The 26,228-nt window shown below is 44.4% G+C and overlaps 2 protein-coding genes across 4 annotated transcripts in view; one reads left to right on the top strand and one right to left on the bottom strand.

Moving 5' to 3' along the window:
* The first annotated feature begins 298 nt into the window (after positions 1 to 298).
* On the top strand, positions 299 to 4,988 carry DBX1 (developing brain homeobox 1). Its single transcript, XM_085063881.1, has 5 exons — positions 299 to 753; positions 1,312 to 1,413; positions 1,845 to 1,847; positions 3,055 to 3,257; positions 3,558 to 4,988. The coding sequence occupies exons 1-5, from the start codon at positions 402 to 404 to the stop codon at positions 3,930 to 3,932; spliced, it is 1,035 nt and encodes a 344-aa protein (XP_084920007.1). The 5' UTR covers positions 299 to 401; the 3' UTR covers positions 3,933 to 4,988.
* Positions 4,989 to 9,732: 4,744 nt separating this feature from the next.
* The window catches only part of NAV2 (neuron navigator 2), a 194,214-nt gene continuing 177,718 nt past the window's right edge, over positions 9,733 to 26,228 (bottom strand). For all 3 annotated transcript variants that reach the window (XM_085063238.1, XM_085063239.1, XM_085063241.1), the window contains 12 exons: positions 24,804 to 24,957; positions 24,202 to 24,361; positions 23,635 to 23,735; positions 22,261 to 22,356; positions 21,949 to 22,117; positions 19,983 to 20,218; positions 18,661 to 18,815; positions 18,099 to 18,170; positions 17,426 to 17,622; positions 17,106 to 17,224; positions 13,773 to 13,976; positions 9,733 to 13,446 (listed from right to left, as the gene is read on the bottom strand). In XM_085063238.1, the coding sequence (XP_084919364.1) occupies positions 13,321 to 13,446; positions 13,773 to 13,976; positions 17,106 to 17,224; positions 17,426 to 17,622; positions 18,099 to 18,170; positions 18,661 to 18,815; positions 19,983 to 20,218; positions 21,949 to 22,117; positions 22,261 to 22,356; positions 23,635 to 23,735; positions 24,202 to 24,361; positions 24,804 to 24,957 (1,789 nt within the window). In that variant the 3' untranslated portion in view covers positions 9,733 to 13,320. The remainder of the gene's footprint in view (positions 13,447 to 13,772; positions 13,977 to 17,105; positions 17,225 to 17,425; positions 17,623 to 18,098; positions 18,171 to 18,660; positions 18,816 to 19,982; positions 20,219 to 21,948; positions 22,118 to 22,260; positions 22,357 to 23,634; positions 23,736 to 24,201; positions 24,362 to 24,803; positions 24,958 to 26,228) is intronic.

The raw sequence follows: 26,228 nt of genomic DNA, 5'->3' as shown, positions 1-26,228 counted from the left end.
CTGGGAGCCTTTGGAGCGCTGTATTCCAAAGAGGCGGTCAATATGCAAAATTGATGACTACACTTTCTTTGTGGCGGGGCCATTGTGCCCCGGTTGCTTATGAAGTCTAATCCAATCATAAATTGCAGCCCCGGACCAATGGAGAAGCCGGGAGCTCGCCCTGAATGAAGCTCAAGTGGAGAACTTTGTTGAACCCCATTGTTGGGGCTGTCACTTTTGAAAGAGCCTCAGCGGGGCTGACCACTATAAAACCCATGGTCCAGGAGGAAGGGGCAGAGAGAACTCCGCCAGACTCGCTGGCTGGATCTTTACCAACCCCGGTTTGCCAAGCAGAAAACAAAAGCAAACAAACAAACAAGCAGGCGAGCGGCCCCAGCGCGGCTCCTCGGACGGCCCCTGCGATGATGTTCCCCAGCCTCATCGCCCCTCCAGCCGTCTACCCCAGCCTCCTGCGGCCGACCCCCACCCTCACCTTGCCTCAGTCGCTGCAGTCGGCTTTTTCCAGCCATTCCAGTTTCCTGGTGGAAGATTTGATCCGGATCAGCAGGCCCACCACCTACCTGCCCAGGACTGCCCCCCCGCCCAGCATGTCCCCCCCAGCCTCGGCCGCCAGGACGGACTCGGGCACGCCGGAGCTGCCCAGCGCCACCACCGCGGGCTCCAGGAGGATCTGTTCGCCGCAGACTTCCAGCAGCGACTCCACTTTCCTGAAGTTCGGAGTGAACGCCATCCTCTCCTCCACGCCCCGAGCCGGTAAGCGGGGGGACAGCCCGAGCCCCCCGGGCGCTGGGGACACACGGCCGGCAGGAGGGGTGCCGGGCCGGGGGCAGAGCAGGGAGCAGGAAAGGGAGGGAGGACCCCGTGCCGAGCTGCAGGACCCTCGGCAGCGCTCGTGTTTCACGGGCGAGGGGCGGCGGCGGTTCCCTCGCCGCAGGACGGACGGGAGGAGCAGGCGGAGCAGGGGTCCCAGAGCCGAGCAGGGATCCCAGAGCCGAGCAGGGGTCCCAGAGCCGAGCAGGAGTCCCAGAGCTGAGCAGGGGTCCGAGCAGGGGTCCGAGCAGGGGTCCCAGAGCCGAGGGTGTCCCCGCCCGTGTCTTCTGGCTGGCCCTGTCCTCACGGGGGGTGTCACTTTGCTGGCAAAACCAGCCGAAGTACCGCTTTTCCTCGGCCCGTCCGAGCTCGGGCTGGCTTTTTATTTTTTCTAAAAGTACCACGGCGTTGGTCTCCAGACCAAGCGGCAGAAACCCAGGCTCACCCTCGAGTCCAGCCGGCGCTTATCCTCCGCTTAATTTAATTCTATTTATTTACTAGAAACCTCCCCTGCGCTGCTTCAGAGCGTCCCGCCAAAGACTTTCTCCTTCCCGTACTTTGAAGGATCCTTCCAGCCCTTCCTCAGATCCTCCTATTTCCCAGGTAGGTGTTTCAGAGCGCGGCTTGCTGCCCTGTCCCGGCACAGCCCGGCCATCTCCCGCGTCCCCTCGGTCCCCCCCGGCGGGGTTATGCCGCAGTTCAGAGGTTGGAGGGAGTACAACATTCAAGCATCAGTCGCGCCAATTTGCTGCCCGATTTAGCACAGGCAGTGACTGCCTGACATTCCCTGCCCGCTCCCCCCGCTGCTCCGCAAATTAGCCGGGATTGTCACGGTGCCGAGGCCAGGCGGGTCCCCCTCTCTCCCTCCCTCTCTCCCTCCCTCCCTCTCTCTCTGCCTCCTTCCCTCCCTGCCGGCTGCGCTGAGTTTCAGCACCACGAGGAGCGGTCAGCTCCCGCCGCATCCCCGCGGGGAGAGAGGGAGGGATGGAGAGAAGGAGGGAAGGATGGAGGGAGGGACAAAGGGAGACAGGGAGCCGGTGGGTGTCCCCCAAACCTTTCCGCCCCCAAACCTTTCCTCCCTCTCCGCGATCCAGGCGGATCCAGCGCGCTGCCCTCCTCCACCTCAACATTTCCCTCCTTCACCTTCCCGGCTGCACCACCAAACAACACGGGAAAGGCGAGGAAAGCAGGCCGCGGAGGTGTGATTCTGAAGTATTGTGGTGTTGAGAGAACAATTAAAAAAAAAAAAAACACCACCAAAATCTAATTACACAAACAAGCTATTAATTTAGAGAGAAAACAGGGAAAGGGAGAGAGGGGAAAAAAAATAACCCAAGCTCTTCTATTCATCCTCTGGATAATGGAATTTGCTTCCTTTCTCCAGCATGTGAATAGCCTAACAAAAACAACTTGAGCTTTATAAATAGCTTTTCATGTCCATTTAATGAAAATGATTTGGGGAAAGAGACGATTGTGCCATCAGTATTCTCCCGAGGAGCCTGGCATGCCGTTGTGTTTAGTTTGAAAGTGTAAATCTCTTTTGTTCCAATAATATATGGCGTTAGCTGCTTGTCCTCAGTCTTTTTCTGTTAGTTCATTACTACACAATTACCATTCACGCTTCATTAGCATCTCTGTCTCTCTTGGGGAGGTTTCCCCCCTCCTTTTTTTTTTTTTTTTAGGGCGAAACTCTGCCCTTTTTTATCACACTAATGCCATTGGGAACCAGGCAGTGTGCTAATTAGCTGTTACTTTTCATGTCTTCGAATTGAATTCTCCAACTTTGGGGCGGGGGGGAAGGGAGAGAAGAGATTATTATAAAAAGATGAATACTGATTGATCAAAACTGCATCTGAAGAGGAGCGGTTTTGTTCGGAATCAGAAAAGTCCTCATTTTCATCTCGAGCATAATAAAGCATCTGAAATGATAAAAGCATCTGAGAGAAAAAAAAATCAAATGCTTCTGAGTGGGAGGGAGAGCTTTTTTATTATACCTCCATCTCAGCCGGTACGCCTCGCTTTGCCTTTTCAGGCCGGAGACCTTTGAATCTCCCAACAAAACCGGCCACCACTGACCCATTTTCCACATTCGAGCTGCCAGATCTAATCCCGGCGCTCCCCGCCTGAAAAGGGCGGACGCTCGGTTAAGCTTCAAGCTCCTTTTCACCGCCCCAGGTTGAGGAGGGCAGGGAGGGATGCTGGGGGCCTGTCCCGCTCTCTCAGCGCTCTGTGTCGCTCCCGCAGCTGCCTCGGCCGTGGTCCCCATCCCTGGCACCTTCTCGTGGCCGCTGGCTGCCCGCGGCAAGCCCCGCCGGGGGATGCTGCGCCGCGCCGTCTTCTCCGACGTGCAGCGCAAGGCGCTGGAGAAGATGTTCCAGAAGCAGAAGTACATCAGCAAGCCCGACAGGAAGAAGCTGGCGGCCAAGCTGGGCCTCAAGGACTCGCAGGTGAGGGGGAGGGCAGGGAGAGGGAAGGGGAGAAGGGGATGGGAGAGGGCAGAACAGCCAAAGCGAGGTACAGAAAATCACCAGAGCCAAAACCGGCACTGCTTCCCACAGATTGCCAGCTGGGTGAACAGGACCACAGCCTTCTTGCCCCCCAGCTCTCTGCTAGAGTCTTCCAAAGATCCTGTGGTTCCTGTTGGCTTCAGTATGGCCATGTGCAGGGTTTTGAGAGTGCAGCCAAAACACCCTTTCTGGTCCTACTTTGACTGAACCGTTTCACTTCTTTGCTGCTTTGCCCCCCAGGTGAAGATCTGGTTCCAGAACAGGAGGATGAAATGGAGGAACTCCAAAGAAAGAGAGCTCCTCTCCTCTGGTGGCTGCAGAGAACAGACCTTACCCACCAAGTTCAACCCTCACCCCGACCTCAGTGACGTGGGCAAGAAATGCTCAGGAGAGGAGGAGGAGGAGGAAGTGCCCCCCGTGTGCCCGAGCAGCCCCAGGCACCCTCTGACCTACCACCAGTCCCCAGAACATCTGCACCTGAGGGACAGACTGGACTCCCAGATGTCTCCTTCCCCATCCCATTCCAGCAGCCCCAGCAAACCTTCAGACTTCTCAGACTCAGAGGAAGAGGATGATGAAGGGGAAGAAGAAGAGGAGGAGATAACAGTGTCTTAGATCACTTGCCTGCCCCTACCATGCCGTGGGGACACTGCAAAGATGTAAATAAACCAGAGTGCTATAAATTGAAGAGGTGCTGTCCCACCCCAATGTCCACATGCTTCTCCAGGGCAGGTTCTTTATCACGAGAGCTGCAAGACTTCCTTCTCACTGCTATTCCTCATTTGCTGCCCCGTGTGGAGGTTTTCATGTTCATAATATCTGCCAAACTTTCCGTAACTCTCTCTGCTTAGCAATCATTTTTTGCTCAGTTAGCTACCTTCTCCCAAAAAACAGACAACAGTCAGCTCCTGGCTTTACAGCAGGGAGGAAAGGGAAATTTCCCTGTAGGAAAGAAAACTTTTCCCCCAGATAAAAAACATCAAAGAATACAACATAGATGGTGTGGTCATTTTGATTACCTTTCATGTGAATTTGCAGCTATTATATTACTTCAGCTACTACTGAAGGTGTGTCTGATCTAGCAACCCTTTCCTGCAAAATAAATAACCTTGAGGGACACAGACCAAGCCCTGCCTCCCTCCTCACCCCAAACAGTGCCATGTCTGTGCAACAGATCCATTGAAGTCCCCAGAATGACTTCTGAGGTATAATGCAAGCATGCCCTGTGCAACAGAGATCTTCTATATTTATGGTGTTCATTTTAATTTATGCATCAATATTGTGTCCAAAGCACTGTCTAAGCCACCTTTTGCCCACGAGTTTGTGCATGTTTTCCACTTTGCTTCTGCTATTCGTGGTGTGGACAGAGGAAAGTGGATACACCTCTTTGATTTTTAACTGAACTTTGCTGTCTTTGCACAGCTTTTATGAACTGTACACTATTCTGTACACTTACTCTGTATGGGTGTTTTATACCAAGGTTATTGTCAATGAATATAACAACAGCTCAACAATGCTTCTCTCTTTTTTTTTTTTTTAATTAAATGACAGCTAAACCACAGGTGAATGCAGCTGTTTAATTGTGTAACTTATAAAGAAACACTTTTATTTTGTATTTTACCATGTACAGACTTTAAATATGTATATATATTAAAGTGGATGATTGTCAAATAAAAAAAAAAGTAGATTTCCAAACTTGGTAATTCATTAATACTTGGTTCTGATTAACAGGTTTTTGTGGCTTGTGTCTGGGAGAGGAAACTACCTATAATCAACAGTACAGAGATTCAATAAGAATTTATCAGTTTCTAATTAAGTGACTTTACGTAATATCTACCTTCCCTTTAACTAGGGAGCAACTCACCATCCATCACTGAGATACTACAGTTTGTAGGCTGGGAGCAGGAAATTAGAGTCTTCTTACAGGGCAGAGGAACAGAATGAAAGAGATAAACTTTAGACAACTCTTCAGCCTCAAGTCCACTCAAGGATCACTAACACCAGGCAAATCCATAACACTCACCTGCTTTTTGTTTCTACACACTACAGTAGTGTCTGGGGCTTTTGCCTTGCATACAGGCAGCAGAGTTCTTCTGAAACAGAGATTTCACTACAAAACCAGTTTATTTTCTGCTCCCTAATCTCTAGTGCCCACCCCTCACAGCACACCCAAACAAAAGGAGCAGATGCAGCAGATGTCACCTGGACTCAACTCTCTCTGCTCCACTTCACTGCCCCAAGGGAAGATGTGAAAAGAAGAGGTGAATTATTCCATTTGGAAGTGACCTATAAGAATTACCTAGTCCAACTTCAGGGCTGGCCGAAAATTAAAGGTGTTATTCAAAAGCCTCTTGAACACTGCCAGGCACAGGGCATGGCCCCTTGTTGCAGGTCCTTCCCTACTTTCCATTGAGGTAATTGGATAAATGTGAGCTGGGACACATTGTCACATTGCTCATTCCTACCTCTCTGGCACCTTGGAGCCATCAGCAATTGATAACCTACACCGGAGAGAGTGGAAACAAAACCATCTCTGTATTCTCACCCCTGTGTTCAGCACAAATCCAAATCCAAAACACAGCCCCACACCAGCCACTGTAAAGAAAAACATATTTTGTTTTAAAATCCAGTGACTATCACACCTACTGCAACACTCAAGAAAGGAACATGTCCAAAATAAGAAGAGGTATTGCTTAGACAAAACCCCTCCTGATTAATTGTTCAACAGAAACTGCTGATCTTCTCATGCCCCCTGCTCTTTACATCGTGTCTGTACAAGGAATGTTATCAAAAATAACTATTTAAGACTGCTTCTTCCACCATGAGGGCTATTACACCTTATACTGCTAGACAGCTTTGCTGAAGGAAAAATAACATGGAATTGCCACTTAACAGGGAAAAATCCTTACCCAAAATGTGACATTTATTAATATCTTACTCTACTTCCTTCCCCATTTCAGCCTTTTATTTTTTTTTAATAACAAAAAGAACATTGTGTGACTACTAAGCACAAACATTTGAGATTCAGGGATACCTTAATATGAAATTAAAGAGCTCATTTTTATTTACCAACAGCTGCCAGACTGCATCTGGGGCTGCAAGGAAAGGGATCTCCTTCTCCAACCCTTCCCTTGTACTCTCCTTCCCAGAGCCAGGAGGGAAATCTCTGAGACTGGGGAATAGGTAAGGCAGAGAGAGGGATTTAACTTTGGTGACTGTGAGCTCAGGGCAGCAAATTCTCGACTATTTTATCCCTCAAGAAACCAGCTGGTTCAACATCTGTGCCTGCCAGTGTGGGAGAGTGGCTTCTGGGCAGAGGGAGGAAAGAAAATAAATTTTCCTGGGGAGTCTGTGCTGCACAAGAGGGGGAGCTGGAAGTGTTTTCATCCAGCCCCAGCTAGGCAGAGAAGACTCCTGCACAGCCTTTTACTGGGAACAGGTTGAATAAAAAATAAAATAAAATAAAATAATAAAATATAAAAACCTATTTTGAAGAACACCTGTTATCCAGGAGAGTTTGAACATTACAATAACTTTAAAGAAATAGAACACATGCAAAGTTTCCTGAAGCAGTGTGGGCTGAGGGTGATGAGAGATCCAAAAAGCACATTAGCATCACTTTCCCAACCCACATGGCAGGGATTGAACACCAGGGAGGCCCAGCAGAGCACAATCTCCCAGGAATCCCTTTACTGGTCAGGAATAAGTGTCAGGAATAAGAGGTGTGCTCTTTTACCTGGTTTTCCTCACCACGTAATCAGCAAAAGACTAAAATACTTTATAAAATCATGTAACAGCACAGGCTGAAGGACATCTGGAGAGATCCTCTGGTCCAGCCTTTTGTGGGAAAGGGGATCTAGGTGAGAACTAGATCAACCATATTTTGAAAAACCTCCACATATGGGGTCTCTGCCACATCCCTGAAGAAATTGTTCCACAGAATGATTTTCTTTCTGTAATAAATCCCTCTGTGGTAACGAGATAAAACCTCTCCTGGTGCAACTTGTGCCCATTGCTCCTTGTCTTCTCCACACAGCTCCTTGTGAAAAGAGAGCATCCATCTCCTTCAAAGCTGCCCTTTAAGGACTGAAGTCCTGCAATGAGGCCCTCCACAAGTTTTCTTCAAGAAAAGACCTTCACAAGGCAGGTTCTCCAGGGCTTTGATCATCTTCATGGCCCTGTTTTGGATCCTTTCCAGCCTGTCCATGCTACTTTTTAATTTTGGGGTCCAGAACTGGACACAGCATTAGGAACTGGGCAGCATTTGGGGTCCAGAACTGGACACTGATTAGGGTGGGATTATCCTACATCTCCTATCTCTCCTAAGTTCAGTTTAGTTGTCTTCAGTGTGCTCAGCAGGATCTTAAACTTCACAGTGTTATTACCAGTGTGTCCAAGGCCACCACGGATAGTTATGCAGTAAAGTAGATATTGTCAGGCTGTGAGCAGTAAATCCAGCCAGCAATGTGCTGCTCCTGCTCAGCATCTGCAGCAGGAAGCATTCCTCAGGGCTTTCCAGGATCCTTGTGCATGACTTATGCAGATATAGATTATTTAGCAGTCAGGGCTGATTTGGGGCTGAGTGGGATGGTCTGGTGCAGAGTGTGAAGCTGAGAATTGTGCAGCACCACTGCCAGAAATGCTGCTGTGGATGAGGATCACGGAATCACGCAGACCTGAGCTGATGAGGTTGTTCCTCTGTGCGCTAACCCTGCTGTGCTCTGGGTGGTGCTGCCTCCTCACCAGCCCACCAAAAAGGCACTCAGACCCGGCGAGGGAGAAAACGGTGTTTATTCGAGCTGACACTGCACGATGGGAACAGTACAGACAATCTCCTGTCCCGCCAGATGCTGAGAGCCCCGAGTGGGGCAGCATCCACACACATCCTCACCCCACCCATGGCTGGGTATTCCAGCTCTCACTGGAGGGCTTTTTCCCACAGCCAGAGTGCAATCTCCACCCCTTGTAACATCCCTGAGTCCCCAGCAATGGAGCAAATGGGAAATACCTGTGTCTGAGCAGCCTGCTCTTCCTGAAAATGCCCCAGCTCATTGCAGGGGTTGGACTAGATAGCCTCTGAAGGTCCCTTCCAACCCAAACCATTCCATGATTGAGGAGGGAGAGAGGAATGTGGATTTCTTTGTGTGGCTAAACCAATGAAGGTGATGATGGGGAAGGATTTGCTAACACTGTCCCACTGCCAGGGGCAAAGAGGAAAGTGGTGCTCAGCTGCTGTGCTCTGCTCTAACCCTCAAACCTCCAGACTAAATGTCCACATTAAAAACCAGACACCAAAAATAACTCTTGGCTATCACATCTACCACAGAGATCAGTGTCAGAATCCTGGGCATCAGTGAAGCAGCAAAATGGACAAAGTGCAGAAGAGAGGGAGGGAACCTGCAGGGTATCAGGAGGTATTTCCTCCCTGGTACTCCAAGATATCAGTGGAAAAGGTCAGTGGAACGAGAAGGGTGTAAAAATACATGTCACAGGCTGCAGACAGAGCTCATAAAATTATTCCAGAGAATTTCCCTTGTCCATTGCAGAAAGGAAGTCAGCACTGATCCTATGGTGCTGAGAAATGATGAGATGGATCCAGGAAGGACATAAAATGAAGTAGGATGTTGGAAACAGAAAAATAGGAAAACAAAGGTTAAAGAGAAGATGAGGTAAAGGGAAAAAAAGTCAAGATAAGTGTACAAGACATACAAGACTGTACATAGAGCAGAGAACAAGAATAATGTGGGAAAGAGACAGGGCAGCCAAAAAAGGAAAGCAAGAATTCCTGAGAGATAATAAATATTTTGGTGCCAGCCTAGTACAGATTCAAATATTGTCCAAGATAAAGGCTGAAACCTTTCCCAGGACCAAATCTAGAACATGCAGCTCTGTAAATCAAAGGAAATTTGCAGAACACAGAAAAACATCACTGAGCATATCCAAAGCAATCCTACCTCTGGCAAACTGTGGACACACAAAGCCCACATTGCAGATCAGCTCTGAGCCACCATCCACACTGCTGTGTCATTAATAAGAGTATTTTTAGATTGAACTAACTTGAATGCACATCATCAGTTTTCAGCAGAACTTCCTCTCTTTCAAAACCTTTTCTTTGAGGTTTTTTATACATTAATCTGTCCTACCAACATTAACAGTTCAAATGAGTGAGTAGTGGACAAGATAATTACAAGAAACCGTCAAAAAACCCAGAAATAAAAAGACTAAGTCTCCAGGACAAAAAAAAAAATCCCTTAGCCTTCAAGTGCAGAGGTGTTTGGATTAATTACCTTACAAGAAATGAAGTAAGTACTTTACAAGAAGCCAACAAAACCAAAGGTATAAACCCCATGACTGTCAAATGGAAAATTAGAGAATGGTGATTCAGAAAGGATAAAAAGTTCTGGAAAGCCACAAATCTGAATAAATAAGCATCAATTTTATTGAATCATGAATAATTTAAGACTGGTACAATCATCAGCTTTATTCTCCATGACACAGGGTGGGGAAGGGGTAGAAATGGGGAGAGTGAGAATGGGGAGGCATGATCTCAAACAGACCATTCACAAATTCCAATCCTAAATGAGAACTGAAAATTAAATAGGGAGAGGAGCAAATGGAAAACATCATAAACGTACACAAAATACTCAATTCCTAGTTTTCTCTTTAAAAATGGCTAGAAAAAATTCATCAAAATGCAGCACTTTTAATCAAATATTTACATTTCTATGTTACAATGAAAAAATGTACATCTTATAGAACATATTTCATAAACTGTTCCACTGGAAACGACTAGATCAAAACAGCAACCTTCCATTTAATATCGACAAAGATTTTTTTGCTTTGTTTTTGTATATTATTTTTTTTCTTGAAAGAAAAATTGCCACATTTAGACAAGATTTCATACACATAATATCGAAGTTAAGCATCAACAATGAAATATCAGTTTGCTTCTTCCAAAATGTACAAAAAGGCTAACCAACCCCCTCCCTCCCCCTTCCCCAAATAAACCACATCTCATTTATGGCCTGTATCATTCTTGGCAGTTCTGAAGGAAAGAAAATGGTTTATTCTCTCAATTTATTAACTCAACACGAATGTTGCATAGAATCTTGCATTTCTTGTTGATATTGTTTTAAACAAGCCAACTTCGTAAGGAGGAAGAAAAAGGCAAAAAAAACCCCAAAAAAAAGGAGGTGTTTTGAAAAAGCCTTAAATGAGAAGGAAGTCACTTAAAGAAAGACTTAATCTATGAAAAGTCTTGATTAAAACTAAGACGTGTGCACAACAGGTAACCCTGCTTCCCGAAGTTTCAGAAAAGACACAGAATATTGTGATGCTCAGAATGACTAGCCTATTCAAAAATTGCCTCTCTCACTTTAAGCCAAGCTAGTGTCAATAAAAAAGAACAGGTAATAGAAATTTCTTCCTGAGCTTAAGCACAGGATTTAACATGAGGAAAAAAAAAAATTTACCCCTTTCCCCACAAATAAAACACTACTTTAAACATGTCTTTTAGCACTCAGTTAAAGGTCAACTGAGACATTTTCTAGGATATCAAGTCCATTTAAAGCCCTAGCCCTGCAACTGGATTTCTTTTTACAGGCACATGCTCTATCTGCATGGATTCAGTTGGGGGATTAGGTACCAAAATTCACAGTAGTAGCAGGTAAAGTCAGTGCTGGGAAGCAGAATTGTCAAGACTACTGGAAAAATTAACTTCTCTCAAACTCATCATCAGCATGTTATGGATTTGATTCCATACAGATCTAACCCATTTTTTTTACAGTACCAAGAACTGGATTAGGAAAATTGGCTGAGTAACCTTTGTTATTCCATTCAGTGAAATAATGAAATAAGAGTTCATAAGGTTAAAACAGTAACAACACCAAGCTCTTCCCCCCCATCATTAAAATATTTAATTTTTTCCTTTTACAATATTTTTCTTTAAAAAAAAAAAAAGTCATCAGCACTTAAAAGTTGTAACAGGAGCAGATTCAAGACCAGCTTAGTAAGACAAAGTACAGTTATGTTACAGAAAGTCATGAGGTATAATAAAACGATCCTCTCAAGCTGAGCCACAGAAGCATGAACTTGTCTGTTATGTTCCTTTAAACCCACAAGCTCTTAAAAAAGTGTTTATAATAAGACTTCTTTCTGTACATTGAAAAACCAGCATATTCCTGTAACTTATTAGAGTTGAAAAGCTTTTTTTGTCCCTCCTGCATGGATAAAACAGCTCTTCAGTGATTTATTAGCTGCGGATTGATATGAACCTGAAAAGTTATCTCATTCCCCTCCTTCTTTTTTTTTTTTGTCACATTTAAACAAATTCTAGTATCTCGTACAAACAATATTCACAGCAACTTATGATATCTCAAGAGATGACTTTAGCCCTGTTTCTTTAAATAAAATCCCGTAATATACAGCACTAATTTAATCAAACACAATTAGTACAAAATAAGGCATCGCTTTTAGAAGTCAGCACCAAAGGAGAGCTGGGAAGGCTGGCAGGGATCCCTGCTGAGGAGTGAGGTGTTGGTGAGGTCCAGCTGCTGCTGGGGTGGTGTGTCACCAGGAAAGTGCAGCTCTTTGGGAGGTGGTGGTGTTGTTCCCCAGCAGGAGCACAAGCCTAGCGCTGCCCGAGTGGTGTGTGCGTTCAGAGGAGGAGAAACCAAGCCAGGTTCACAGCCCTGCCACAGCTCTGGGCGTGGCACAGCCTAGCTCAAAACACACAGTACTCAGCACCTTTTCTTTTGTCCTTTTTTCCAGACCCGAATACTGCTAAAATACTAGTATTTTTATTATTATTATTATTTGCAATTAAAAAGAAAAGTCGTGGAAGTAAGCGTTGTCACCAGAGTAGCACTGGGACTGTCACAGAGCTGAATTTTAATTAACCCCCTTACGGTTGTGCTGATTGGAATGAAACCTCTGAACAAAACCCAAAGTTTTTAGAAAACAGCTGTTAACATTTCATGGCGAGAAGTAAAAACAAAATGTGATTTATCCCTTTGCAGGGGTGTAGCTCACCTCTGTGCACAGAGCTCACCATGCCTGTGGCCTGCCCAGGGTCCTGTGGAGCTGCAGGACTCCATGGGGCACAGCCCTTCCACTGACTCCCGTGGAGGAGGGAAGCCCCCTCTCCTCTGGGTGGGTTAGTGGGGTGTAAACACCACAGGAGTCAGCCCAGCTGGCCGTGTGGATGGAAGTGGGAAGAGAATTGGGCCCTGACTAGCAAAGGGCTACCTGATCTTTCACTTGTAGCAGGATTGATTGTTACACAGTGTTTGAAAAAAACCTGATTTGTTCAGACTGTATATATATTTTTATATATTCCTATTTATATATATAATCTTTATAAACACACAATGAAAGAAAGCCAAGGTCTCAGACTGGCAAGGAGAGCAGCGCTTTTTGTTTCTGGTTTTTTTTTTTTTTTCTTTTCTCTTTTTTAAATATTTCTTCAAACTTCCCTGTTTTGCAGCTTTGCCTTTACTGAGTATTATTACCAAGGCAAGCGATATTGTTATAGCACCAGAACTATAAGAAGCTGAGTTTAATCCACAAAGCTGATTGGTAGAAGTCCAGCCCTCACGTAAATTTTGTGTTTGGTCAGAAGCAGCATAGGCAAATATTCCCTCTCCCCTCTCTTTCCAGACAGTACATGGCACAAAGCTGTTTGCTTCATAGCTGTGAAGTTGTCCCCCCCAGGTCCCTTCGACTTAGTAATGATGATTATTTTGAACATCTTCAGGATCTTAGGCATGAGAGCTTACAGCAACTAAAAAGAAGGAAACAAAGGAATAGTGCAGTTCTCATCATCGTCAAAAGAAAAACAATACAAAGGTCGCTTGGGTTGCCTGCACCCAGGTTCAAGATTGCTCCAAGTGTCTTGTTCTTGCAGCTCTAATACTGAGATCCCAGCCCAGGAATGTGTTCTTCTCGTGAGTCTGTGATCAGGGCTCTTGCCAAGTGGGAACAACCTCTCTGTGTCCGAGGAAGATCACAATGTCGACTCCAGAGAGGAATCCAGGATGTCATCGTGGTGGCTGTTGCTGTTGGAGTCGCTGTCGTAGCTCTGGGGACTCGAGTAGTTGGCTGCCTCCTGCAGCCTCATCAGCATGTTCATCTGCAGAGGCAAGGAAGCTCGTGGTCAGTTGGATTCTGAGGCAGGAACAACATTAACTCCACATGACAGCTACTGCAGCATTCGCTTTGCCAGTGGGCAAGGAAGGGGAGAAACAAGCGGAGTCAGTAATACTGAGACTCAGAATAGATGTATTAACTGTAAATCACAGCAGCCTAAAAGTTACTGATAAAACACAGGCCTTCCCAGTAAAGGAGAAAGTTGGAAGACTGGAGGGATTGGTCCACAGCTGTAGACCAATTCCCATTTCTAATCCCTAGAAACAAGGGAAACGAAAGGGTTCTGCTGCTGCAGAAATGAGAGCTCACCAGAGGATCTCCTTCAGCATCACTCACTGGAACCTGCTTGCTGGTGGAGCCTTCCCGGGACACGGAGTAGCCATCAAAGCCCACGTCCTCGGGCCTCAGCTGCAGCAGGGGAGGCCACTCGTGGTGCTGGGGGGTGGCTGCCCAGGGGTAGGTGTCCATCACCCACTTGGCAGGATCCTCCCAGGGCGCTCTCCTCCCGTACAGCTGGGAAAGAACAAACTGTGTCAAACATTCCAACCCCCTCCTTCAGTGCCTACCTGACTGAAACAAACATGCCCATGGCTCTTGGGCTGCAGAAAACTCTTTACAAGCAGGGCTGAATGTGAGGTTTTCCTCACCCTGATGGCACACAAAGCCATTTGTCATGGCACTGACTGGAAGCAGCCCATCACCTTCTCTGAGCTGAGGGGAGAAACACCTGAAAATAACATCACCTAATAAAGTCAACTTAAGCAACGTCAGCACACAAAAGAAGCCATCAGTGCTGACATCTGGATTGCACTGGCAGCTGCCTTACAAACTACCAGCCATGGAATGTGGAGTAGGAAATGGGAGATCTGTCATCAGGCAGTAATGATGGATGTCAAAGCATAAAGTTTTCAAGTCCGATATTTTTCGTGTTCAACCAGCAGCATTTGTCTGTGGTCAGGTTCCTAAGTAAGCAAGCTCTGTTTCAAAAACGTTTTTCTGTACTGAACAGACTGTGTTACTGAATCCCAACATATTCTCCCTGTTATATTCCATTTGCCTTAGCTAGGCAGCACATTTTAATACCTCATGACTTCCAAAAGCACAAATACAACTTCAAGTGGCTTTAAAGTGTTTATTTCCACCTTACAAATTTCACCATCAACATCCCTCAGCAACTAGAGTTTGTCTCTGACATTTTGTCACTTGAATTCAGAGAATTGTCCCCTTCCTTTATCCCCCTGCACAAGGGAGCAAAGCAATGGTCTAGCAAAGGAAGTCACCAGGTTTCTGATGGATCTAAGATTATCTGACTTTCCTCAGTGCTGTTTCTCCTGGGTATGTTTTTGGTGGGTTTAGATTTTGCATGTATGAAGTATGAAATGGCTCTGAATGCCAACACACGGTGCGCTGTGAAGCAGGAGGGAGCAGAGGCACCAGCAGATGGTGCTAGGCAATCTGAAACACAGCCTCTCCCACAGCCCAAACTGTTCTTATTACTGTATTATATTCCCAGCAGAATGGCTTCAAGATGTGGCAACCCACATTTCTGATTTAAATCTTGTTCTCCAATTTATGATGATACGTGTCATTTGGGAGGTGGCAAGGATTTTGTATTTTTCACATCTTTTCTGCCTCAAAAGTCTGAGTGGATCCTAGCTCAGGAGAGCTAAATGACTCACTATCCTCTTCCATGGCCACCAGATCTGTCCAGCCCTCCCACTGGCACATTTTCCAGGCAGCAATTCACGGGACAAGGATGGAACAGGGTTGCTCCACAAAGCATGAAAGAAAAATCACTGGAGTATGAGTGACAGTGGCAGGAAGCCACAGGGACTTTGGGTCCTCTTTTTGCTGGTGTTTTTTGCTGCCTGTACTGACACACCAAGCAGGAAGAACTTGGGTTTAATACAACCTTCTAATTTTCACATCCCTGTTTTGAAGAACAAAACAAGTCAGCTCCCATGGGAGCAATTATTGTAAGGATCCATTTGGCTCATTTGTATTTGACCCCAAATAATTCTCTAAATGAGAAACAGAAATACGAAAATAGCTCAGTGCAGATCCACAGAGATCAGAGTGAAATTTGCAGTCCACCTTTCCTTTCTGGCAGGCAATTTCAGGAAAGAGGATGTGTTCTCTGAGGAATCTTTGAGGGTGTGGGGAACAGAAAATAGCCCCAGACTAAACCCACAGTTCTAGTCTTAGCTTGTTCATTAGTACCACTCTGGCTGCTCTCCAAGTACTAAAGTGTATCTTCTCAGCCATCAACTAAACAAAAGAGAAATTATTTAAACAGAGGTGAATTAATGGGACTGAAGTGGATAAAGAATCGAAAGCACCAAGTGAGAAACTGAAGTCCTTACACCTGGAACACAAGCCATTCAAATAACCTAAGGGAAAATGGGGATATTGGGCAAAACAAGCAAGCAAAAGGACAGTTTTATCAACTGCTCTCTCTCTGTATTTCCATTACTAATTTTTCAACGCTTTCCACACGTACTGATCGGTGATATGAGAGCTCAAAACCCAGTACAAGGAGCCCATGCATTCCTGGGAGTATCAGTTTTCTCCATTCCAAGAGGAAACAAAGTCACCTGCTCTGCTTTCTCTTGTTTCAGGCTGGAAAGATTACTGGCTCCCATTACCTTCCTTTATAAGAAGTTTTATGTAAAATGGTTCTCCTGCTCCATTTCCAGCTTTTTTCCTGGTTCCTGAGTGTGTTTTGTACTCCAGGACCTATCATTTCCTCATATCTAAGAGTCTTCCACAGCTGTCCCAAAGAAAATGAGGTCTCCAAGTACTGACTTCAAATTTCAAGTGGCAGTGGCAGTTTGCCCAAATTTTAACCAAAACTTGAAGAATTAATATATTTCATAGACTTGTAAGAAGCCATTAGTAAAAGCTTAGTTCAAAACCATAGCTTGAATTAGATGCTTATTCTGTGAACAGAGAACTGATGAATCAGAAAGCTTTTTTTTCCCTACTTGTAAGGCAAGACCATAGCAATTCTGCTGAACCCTCCTCCTGGCTTCTAACAAGCTTCACAGTCATACAGACACCAACAATTGTGTGGCAATGCTTAAAACCATTCCAAATTGCCAGAGTGTGAATCAGTTACTAAGCACAGGCAATGAATGATGATTTCACTTCATCCTCTGAAAGAATTATGAAGGAGTCTACTAAAAAACTTATCCTGCATACTGAGAAGTAATCAAAATGTCACTGATATTGATCCTGTCACTCAGGCATTTGTTCTCTCCACACATAGCTTTGTTCCTCTGCTGAAAGATTTGATTTCCAAAGGAAAATCCTGCATAACAAAGTTAATGACCACAAAGGTATTTTTCTGATGCTCAGGATAATTTTAAGGTGTGCTTCTGGAACACAGTCATGGAAGGTACTTGCATGTCTAAGTCCCCCCACTGAAAACATCAGCAGTTTGGCATCTAATCCCTATTTCAAAAGTGCTTGAAGAGACTAATTCTGCCTGAAATTATTGACAATTCTGGTTACATTTTCATAGACATGCAGATATTCAGTGTGCAAAGTTGTATCTACAGAAAATGTTACCACCACTGAGTTTTGTTACCTTTCAAACAGATGCCATTCTAGACCTATGATTTTCCCCTTTTGCCTGCTCACCTGTAGCCCTTCTCTAACTGCCTCCAGAAGATATGGAATGATGGAGTAGTTCCACAAGTCAGTGAACCAAACTCTAGAACCATCTACATCTATCGGACAGGAGAGGAAGAGCCGTGGACCTGGAGAGGGAAATTCAGATATTACACTCAAATCACAATCATGATGAGCATCAAAAATAGGAATCTGCAACATGTAAAAGCAGGGTTTTAAAGAAACCTTTTTTTTTTACATGACACAGCACAAGGAAGTGTACAAAGATACACCTGATATACAAGGAAATAAAATACACATATTTACATATGCCTGGACAGAGCACTTACCAATAGTAACATCAGAGGAGCTGTGAGCCTCCAAGAACTTGTTCAGATGTTGCCAGACCTTGGGAATCCAATCAATAATCTTAACCAGCTCTGCATTCCTCATCCTGCCACTGATCTCAGTTTCAATCAGTTTTCTTCTCAAGAAACGGCCGAGAAAGCCTTTGACTGGCTCAGTGTGGTTTGCACATAGCACCCATCTATGGCACAACAGCACAAATGGACATTGTTTCTCTTCCATGCTACTGAGTTGAATTATTCTTGACTACATTTCTCTTCTTAGTTCCAGATTATGAGGATCAAAATGGGTTATTGCAGTCATACATGTTTTTCAGCAAAAGTTACTTTGGTTATTTTCCTACATGAACCAATTTTTATTGTGCATTGTTTCAGCTCATTTCTCATTAATCTGCTTTGCCTAAACATTGTCTTAGTGCAAATCTGGTAGAAGATCAAATATCTTAACAATCCCCTGTAAAGTAGAAGTTTTATGAACCCAGTTCCTTTAATGACAGCACCATAACCAAGCTGCACATGTCAGGGCAGCAGCCAGGAGAGAATGGTATTTCTCTCTCAGTTTGCCATTTCAGCTGATAAGAGCAATTTCAGATGACTCAGTGGCCATTACACCTTTGCCAGCCCACAAACATAAATGAGAAACATGAATAAACAGTACCTGAAATTGTGGTGAAGTTGAAGGTTAGGTGTGGAGGAGGTGGCTTGGTTCATTGTGCCAATAATATAGGGACTGTTAGGAAAAAAAAAAAAATCAAGCAAATCACACTTGTAAATTTTCAAAAACAAGTTTTAAGTAAAATCTCAATGTTTAAAAAAGGTTATTCACTCTTTTGTCAAAGAAAGTTTTGTAGTTACTTATAACCAAATTCTCTACTGAGATTCTGACTTCTGAGAATAAAAAATTCTGAAAGCAAACCAGAAATCCCAAAACAGGACCTTTCACTACAAATGGGTTTTTACTACTAAAGATCTACATCATGAAGCAAATTCAAATTACTCAAACCCTCTACTACTTTTTGATTATTTATTTCAGAAAAATGGATCCTTTTACGAAGGAAAAAGATCCCTCTGAAGCACTGTCCACAATATGGACAACATGGTCATCTTCCTCCACATTACCAAATTACTGTAAACTTTGGTTTTGTGACTAGATTTTGCAGCAGCAGCAGTGCTGAGCGCAGGATTAACGTTTGCAATGTGTTCTGATATTATTTCTTTACCATTTGTGGTACTTGCAGTTTAGGAGTCCATTAAAGATCTCTCCCAGGGAGCTGACATGGTGCAAATTATCCAAAATGATGACAAGAGGCATGTCCACAGCATTATTTTCACTGTTACACTGGTCTGCCAGGTTGGACAGGTACTGGCGGAGCTCCTGCAAAGCAGATATGAAGAAGAAAAAAAAAAAAATTATTTTCTTCACATTCCTTAACAACCCAATTATGATAGATAAGCTTGGTAACAAAAAGCTTGGTAAAAAAAGCAAAGGACCCTGACATGTTACAAATTTTCCATGAGAAAACACAAGATATGGTTTTCTTTCTCTTTTGTAGGTTATGCTGAAGACTCAAGAGACTGCATCAGAAATCCTGTGTGAGAGAAGGACTTAAAGAGGGACAATATTTTGCAATTTAATTTGGTTTTCTTGTTCATCAATGTCAGACCTAAGAGGTCTGAAATATAATTTTGTTTCTTTTCAGGAATTTGTTCAACTCCCCCCATACCAAACCAAACCAAACTCTGCATCCTAGCTAGATTTGTTACATCATCTTGCAACTGTGTTTCCATCAAAAGACAGATGACAAAATTAATCTGCAACACAGTGGCCTCATCAGAGGCCATATTTGGGCACCCTCAGTAATGCTGTGAAAGAAGGATGAGCCTTTGGGGCTGCTGCTGAGTGGTTGAAATGCTCTCAGCAGCTTTAAAGACATGTCTGAAATCATACCAGTGGCCACAGTTTCAACCATCCCTTTCCTCCGGAGGAAAACATGCCTAAAGCCATCAAATATACAGCTTTTTTTTTTCCTTCCCCTCCTGTTCTTTAATCTAGGCGATCACTGGAAGTGTGTTGAGCAAAACCAGCAGCACATAAAAAAGCAGAGCCACGCCTTACCTGCCCAGGAATGTCTGCAAACAGCCCCTCCAAAGCCAGCACACGATTACAGCTGCTGATACTCGCAGCTGCAGAAGCTCCTGACAGCCTGGAGATGCATTTCAGGGTTTTGGGAAAAGTGCCCACATGCAACAGGCATTGCTCAAGTCTCTGGGAATTTTATGCAGGTGTTTAACTTCCTGGGCAATTCTCATGCTCCTAAACACTTGAAAATCACACCACCTTTAGGTGTTTAAATACACACCTGGAAGCCTGCAATCAGGTGAATCTGAAAACCTTAAATAATATTTCCTTCATGATCAACACAACGCTGTGTGATAGCGTGGGAAAACAAAGTCCCAAAGGATGGCTTAAGAAAGGAGTGTCTCATTTTGGCCACGTGGCAGGCTGGGCTGGGGCTGTGCCAGGATGGCCTCTGTGCCTCACCTTGCTGGATTTATGGTCCACGTTGAAGGTGGCGATGATGCCCTCGGCCAGCTCCCTGCCCTCCCTGAGCACCATGAACTCCGACAGGCGGTTGGCCAGGTAGGTTTTGCCAGTGCCACTGGGGCCAGACAGGATGATCCTCCTGTGCTCCATCAGCAGGGAGACGTAGCGCTGCAGGATGGGCTTGGGGATCAGCGACTCGAACACCAGCGCGTCCAGGCTGCTCTCGCACATCCCTGCGGCAGGAAAACAGCCCTGGGTCACTGCAGGGCCACTCTGCCCCCAAATGCACCTGATCAGGCTGCTGGCACTCCAGAGCTAAACCCCTTCCCCACCCTGAGATCCCTTATGGTGGAGAGAGGTGCACGGAAAGCTGGAAAAGCAAGGGCAGGAGTGATCCGTGCGCTCAGCCTGGATCCTCCCTCAGCCCTTCTAAGCCTTCAGCTGCATCCTTTGGAAGCTCCCCCTTCCTAAATGATTCCAGGCCACACTTTCCAGCATTAAAACCCCACAAACCACCCCTTTTACAGCATTTCACCCACACTGTACCTGTTTACTTTTGGATCACTAGAGGAAAAAAATAACCTGAACCCAGCTATCATCAACTCCCCCTGCTTTCCCAAATGCTTGTAATTAAACTCCTTCTCTGTATGCTGATAGTTATCTCCTCCAACAGAAAACTCCTACTGATAAGCATTTATGCCATGTCAGCAGTCACTTTAGGCAGAATTGGCTCAGGGAAAACACACAGTGCTTCAAAATAAACAGCAGGAAGGGAAGTTGGCAGATCACCCAGTGAAATGTTTGCACCTCAGTGGTTACTTGGAATATTAAATATTTATATAGGCAGCTTTATGACTCAAAGGTATATGTAAGTGATTTTCCACAAATTGATTAAATACATTTCTATTTTATTGAAAACTGTTATCACTCATGAACCTTCAAGGCACAAGTCAAGCCAATGCAAGTTATATAAAAACTCCAATTGCAGCTTTACAGCCACAGCTAGACCTTATGCAATATTTCAATTAGGATTTATGACTGGACAATGCATTTTATGTAAGTAGAATATCATGAGTTCGTGTCAAGCCTCAGTAAATTGAGGTATTTCACAGTTTATTTTGTCTTCCTGCCCACTGATTTGCTACCCAAGGTAACTTGGTTTTTACACCAATATTCAAAAATCTGCTTTCAGTCAAATTTCATTGTTGGTCTGAAGTATGTTTGGCACTGCTCTCAAATACCATCTGTCTGCAGCTTTCACTGGTCTAACTTTGAGCAAACTGATATATGTTCAAAATGCAGCACTTGAGGGTTTTATCCCTAGACTTAGTCTCATGGTATAGTTTTCATTAAAACAGTGCTTCCCTGAGAAACCACATGAGAAACCACATGAGAAGAATAAACATTAAATTTTTATCAGTATTACAGAATGAAATTGATGGGAATTCTGAAAACCATACATTTTCAAAAATCCAGATTTTAAGGCTTTTCATAAAATTTGGGCTCCCTCATTCCTGGTACTTAAGGAAGGACTCTTCAATGAGACCAATCAAGCAAATAAGTCAAGATTTAGGGTTTTTTTAGTCTGCATGATGGAAATAACAACTATAGCTGTGACAAAGAGGCAATGCAATATGAGGCTTGACTCATTTGGAATGTACTTTGCTGCTCAAACAACTCCACTGCATCCCTTGTGGAGTGAGGTCTTCTCCAGGACCACTCCAGGCATCAGCTCAAGATCTATGGAGTGTGTAATTATTCCCACTGTGACAGGTTGAAGACTTGCTGAAATCACAGACTTTGCTGTCTTTACCAAATGAAAACAGAAGGCAGTAAATGAAAGGCAGGGACAGGAAAGAGCAGCACAATAAAAAGTTTCCACTCCTCCGAATTTCTCGACACGGCAAGCTCTGATCCAAGCATCAGCAGTGACAAGTCCAGCAGACAGCTGAGGTGCAATTACCTTTGATGGTGACTGAGATGGTGTTGTTCTCTCCCACCAGGTAGCCACAGGGCAGCAGCTCAGGGGTCTCGGCGCTGTTGGTGCGCTTGATCTCCCCGATGCTGTAGCCCAGGACGCTGTCGGAGTTCAGCCCCAGCTGGCTCACGGGATCCACGTGGATGATGTACTCCTGGGGGGAAAGGGGACAGGGCAGGTCAGGCAGCCCTGGGGGCTTGGTCTGTGCTGTGACAGCACTGAACACACAGTTAAACACAGCTCGGTGCCATCCAGCCCCAGGAGAGCTGGAGCTCACAGCAGTTTGCACCCGCTGACCTTAAAGAGACGTCTCACAACCCCATCCAGAACGTCCCACTTGGTCTTCCCGCTGACCCCAATGCAGCCGATGAGGAAGGAGCGAGGCCTGGAATCCTAAAGGCACAGAGATGTCTCTGTCAGACAAGTGTGGTTAATGGAATTGAAATGCTGCCTTCCCTGCCCCCTCCCCTTTTATTTTTACATCATGGGGCATCTTTTCTACTCTATTTGGGTAGAAAATTGGGGTGAATTCTGAATGCTATATGGGATCCTTTTCATACACTAAACGCTTTCTATGGTGCTGGAGTCACAAATCTGAAGGATACTTTGGTGGCAGTGATGTTAAGTTAAAAGGTATTTATTAATCAATCCACGAACAATTCAAAAACCCCTGAGAAGATTACAGCTTAGCAAAAAGATAGAAAGACAAGAATATTCCAGACAGAGAAGTAGATGTCAAGTTAAATTATTCCAAGACTTCACAATCAAGGATGTTACATTTGCAAGGTTTATCCTATTTACTTTCTGCTGTGGGCATAGAAATCTAAATATATATATATATGTATTTGTTATACACAGTGATATGTAAAAGTAGTAATAGAGGAAGAGAGTTTATATATATATTATGTTTGAGAGATCACAGCATTTTACATTTTGCAACCAGATTTAAAAAATCAGAACAAATACAATTTTTCTATTTTTCTGTAGCTGCACTCACTGTGAAACATTAACAGAAGAAAAATTAATTTCTATCGTAAGACCTGAAGTGTTACTGAAATGTAAATAACCATTTCCACATGGTAACTTAACTCTCTCTCAGCACAGTGATGTCCAATAGAACTACCAGCAGTTTTACTGTAATTTGTTCATCCCAGGTTGCAATAATTAAGGCAATATTTGTATTTAATGGAAAGATCTGCTGAGTGCATTTTATTTCTGATCATTCAGATTTTTGCCTGCCCCCCGGAAAGACATGAACTTATTTCTTACACACTTTTACAGGTACTCAAAACTGTGAGATTGCTTGGCAAAAGATGGTGTGGGACATCCATGCATGTAGTATTTCACACACATGAGATGGGCTGCAATTTCCCAATATTTGCAATTTATTTGGGTATTTAGGTTTCTTTCAATTACTTGTGGGTGGAAAACATTTGAAAGATATCATTCTAAACAGGACACTTGTTCCAGAGAGGACAATTTGAAGGGGAAAGATAAGGCACAGATCTCCCAGTCTGGATTTGTGAAGTTCTTCCACAGCATTGGTGCTCCTGGCATTTTGGTACCTCTCAGCAGCTCCAAGGAAGCTGCAGGTAGCTGAGCACCTTCTCCATCACTATTAACACACCAATGAACTATTTTCCTGAGAAAACTCTTCGAAACACAACTCACCTCCTTCCACTTCATCTCCTCCTGGAAGCTGACAACTATCTTGACATGCCTTCCTCCTTCTTTCCGGGCAGAGCCATCTCCAGTGTCATCCAACAGCATGTCTGGGAACAAAAAACATCAACAGCTTCACAGCTGGGGCTCAATAACAATGGATGCTATTCTGGTTTATTGCAGTCAAACACAACACGTCTGGGCTTCACATGCCCCGAGGTAAAACACAAGAACCAGGCTGACTGACTTCCCTACACTTAAAAAAGTGAAGGTCATTGAGAATTATTAGCCAGTTACTCTGTATTTTCCTTCCTATGATATATCCCCTGGCAAACGTGCACCATTAAATGGCTTGAAACATGACTTTTCAGAGCTGAGGTCATAATTGGACATCTCTGACTGAGGGTGTAGCAGCCCTCTGACAATATTTAAAAGCAGGCTTTGTGCCAGCTCGTGACATATTTCCACACCTCAGCTGTTAACAATCCTCCCGCTTTCATTTTTCCGTGGCTAACCGACCCGAGCCTTCCAAGTGCAGGATCAAACCTGCCCCACCACCCTCCTCATTAAACTCACCGAGACTGGTTGACTCTGTGAGGTTCAGGCTGTGTTGAGAGAGACCCACGGAGTGTCTGGGAGAGGAGGAGATGGAAACCTGAGACTGAGCCCTGCTGCAGCTGCCGTGGTTTTCGGATTTCAGCCGGTCGTTCTCTGCTTTTAACTTTTCGATCTCGCTCTTGAAAAGACAAGTCAGATGTCAGAAGGCGCAGTGAAAGCGTGATGAAAAGATAGCAACAGAAGTAATTTAAGAATGAATGGTAGCTTAGCAGAAATGCAGTTTTGGTGAGGTTTTAATTAAGGATTTTAATTATTACAATGTCCTTTCTGCAAAACTTTTCAAAGTATCCTAAAGCACTTAAATATGTGGGAATTCACTAACACTGAAATGCAACTACATTAAGGCAGAGAGTTTGGAAATATTTTGATAGTCAACAGAACGATGTCGCTATCTTGAGACTGAAACAGCTGCAGTTGAGGGTAGCAAATTCAGGTGCTCAACTCACTTTTACTGAAGGTTTAACACTGACACAAAGCCTTCAGCAAGCATCCAAAAACTCTCTTTACAGTGGGGGTGCCTGGCCAGTGTTTCCCACACCAGCAGGGATGCTGCTGCTCACCTGCATCCTGTTCATGGCCTCCCGCAGCTGGTCCAGCTGGTGGGCAGAGCTGAGAGCTTCCAGCCGGATGTCCGTCAGCTTCATCTCCTTGTCCCTCAGCTCGTTCCTCAGCTGCATCACCGTCTCAGCCTCGCTGTCAGTGCACTCAGAAATACTGCAGGGCAGGAGAAAACAAGGCACTCATTCCTTTTCTCATGGTGCTTCCCCAGGGTTTACCAGGAGAAGGGGAATGAAGCCCTTTTCATTCTGCTTGAAGCAGGTGATGGTTTTGGCTTATTGAATTAGTGATATCGTGAATTGGATATTGAACAGGTCATGGAAATGTCAGAGAGTAATGAAACAAATATGTCTGAGGGTTGTTTTTTCTTTAATCAGCATCTGAAACAGAATTATGCAAATCACCTACTATTGGGTAGTCTTCATTTTTTTCATGGTAGTTGCCATAAAGGAAAACTTCTAAAGCCAAAATCTAAATAAATTAAGGGGGTGCCGGCAGTTAACAGCAGTTGGTTGGAGATTGATGAGTTCACAGACAGATTTAAAGCTCACCAGGTGTGCACAGCTGGATTTCCCTGAACTGCTCTGGAGGGCTTTGGAACTCTACACCTATTCAAGCATAATAAATTCCTGCTCGCTTTAAAGAACTCACGCTTAAAAAACTTTTGGTGGCATTTTTCTTCCCTCCACCCACAAAAAAAAAGTTTCTGAGTGAGTAACAACATTTCAGCACATACATAACTGTATCTATGCAAAGATCAGCTACACAGCTGCATGATTTAAGAGATTTCACCTAACATGTCTCTCCCCAAATCAGGTTATAGTGAGAGATATTTTCCCCACCAAAAAGCCAATAAGCCAAAACACACAAGTTTTACTTGTGCTCTGTCCTTCCCTCAGTTCACATATTTACTCTTTTCTCACATTTATCCCTTTGGCTTCCATGGCAAGGTGAGATGAACCCACACAGCATTTTGGCTGATGACAGATGGGATCATCATTTGACAATTTTCTGGCCTGAGAGTTCTGAAGCAGAATTTGCTGTAGTCACCAGAAATACACTGAGTTAGGCTCAAGAGACAGAAGCAGCTTTGGAACAAAAATCATGGGGGATTATCTTCTGCTACCGACATTTCAGCACTGTTATACAGCAGGAAACTACTGCTATTGTTTTCACCTCTTCATGTGAAAACAAGTGGAGAGGAACTACTCCAATGCATTTGTTCTGAAATCAGGCTGTGAGCTCTTCATGACCTCTGCAAGGTCAGAGGCTGTCTGCTAATTACAGGTTTCACAATACTGCCTGCTACAACTTCATGTGTTCATTTATTTAAAATGCTCAAGTGACAAAGCTACTGATGGAATGAACATACAAGCTCTTTTACTAAGTTTTCCATGCACATTCTAAAATGTGAGCTCACACTAAAA

The sequence above is a fragment of the Lichenostomus cassidix genome, chromosome 5, assembly GCF_008360975.1.
Source record: "Lichenostomus cassidix isolate B80296 chromosome 5, HeHo_3.0, whole genome shotgun sequence".
In the NCBI taxonomy this organism is placed as follows: Eukaryota; Metazoa; Chordata; class Aves; order Passeriformes; family Meliphagidae; genus Lichenostomus; species Lichenostomus cassidix.
This window is presented reverse-complemented; position numbering and strand designations above follow the sequence as displayed.

Coding starts and splice junctions, on each gene's coding strand:
- DBX1 (XM_085063881.1), top strand. CDS start 402: ATGATGTTCCCCAGCCTCATCGCCCCTCCAGCCGTCTACCCCAGCCTC. Junction 754..1,311: donor CTCCTCCACGCCCCGAGCCG/GTAAGCGGGGGG, acceptor TTTATTTACTAG/AAACCTCCCCTGCGCTGCTT. Junction 3,258..3,557: donor TGGGCCTCAAGGACTCGCAG/GTGAGGGGGAGG, acceptor TTTGCCCCCCAG/GTGAAGATCTGGTTCCAGAA.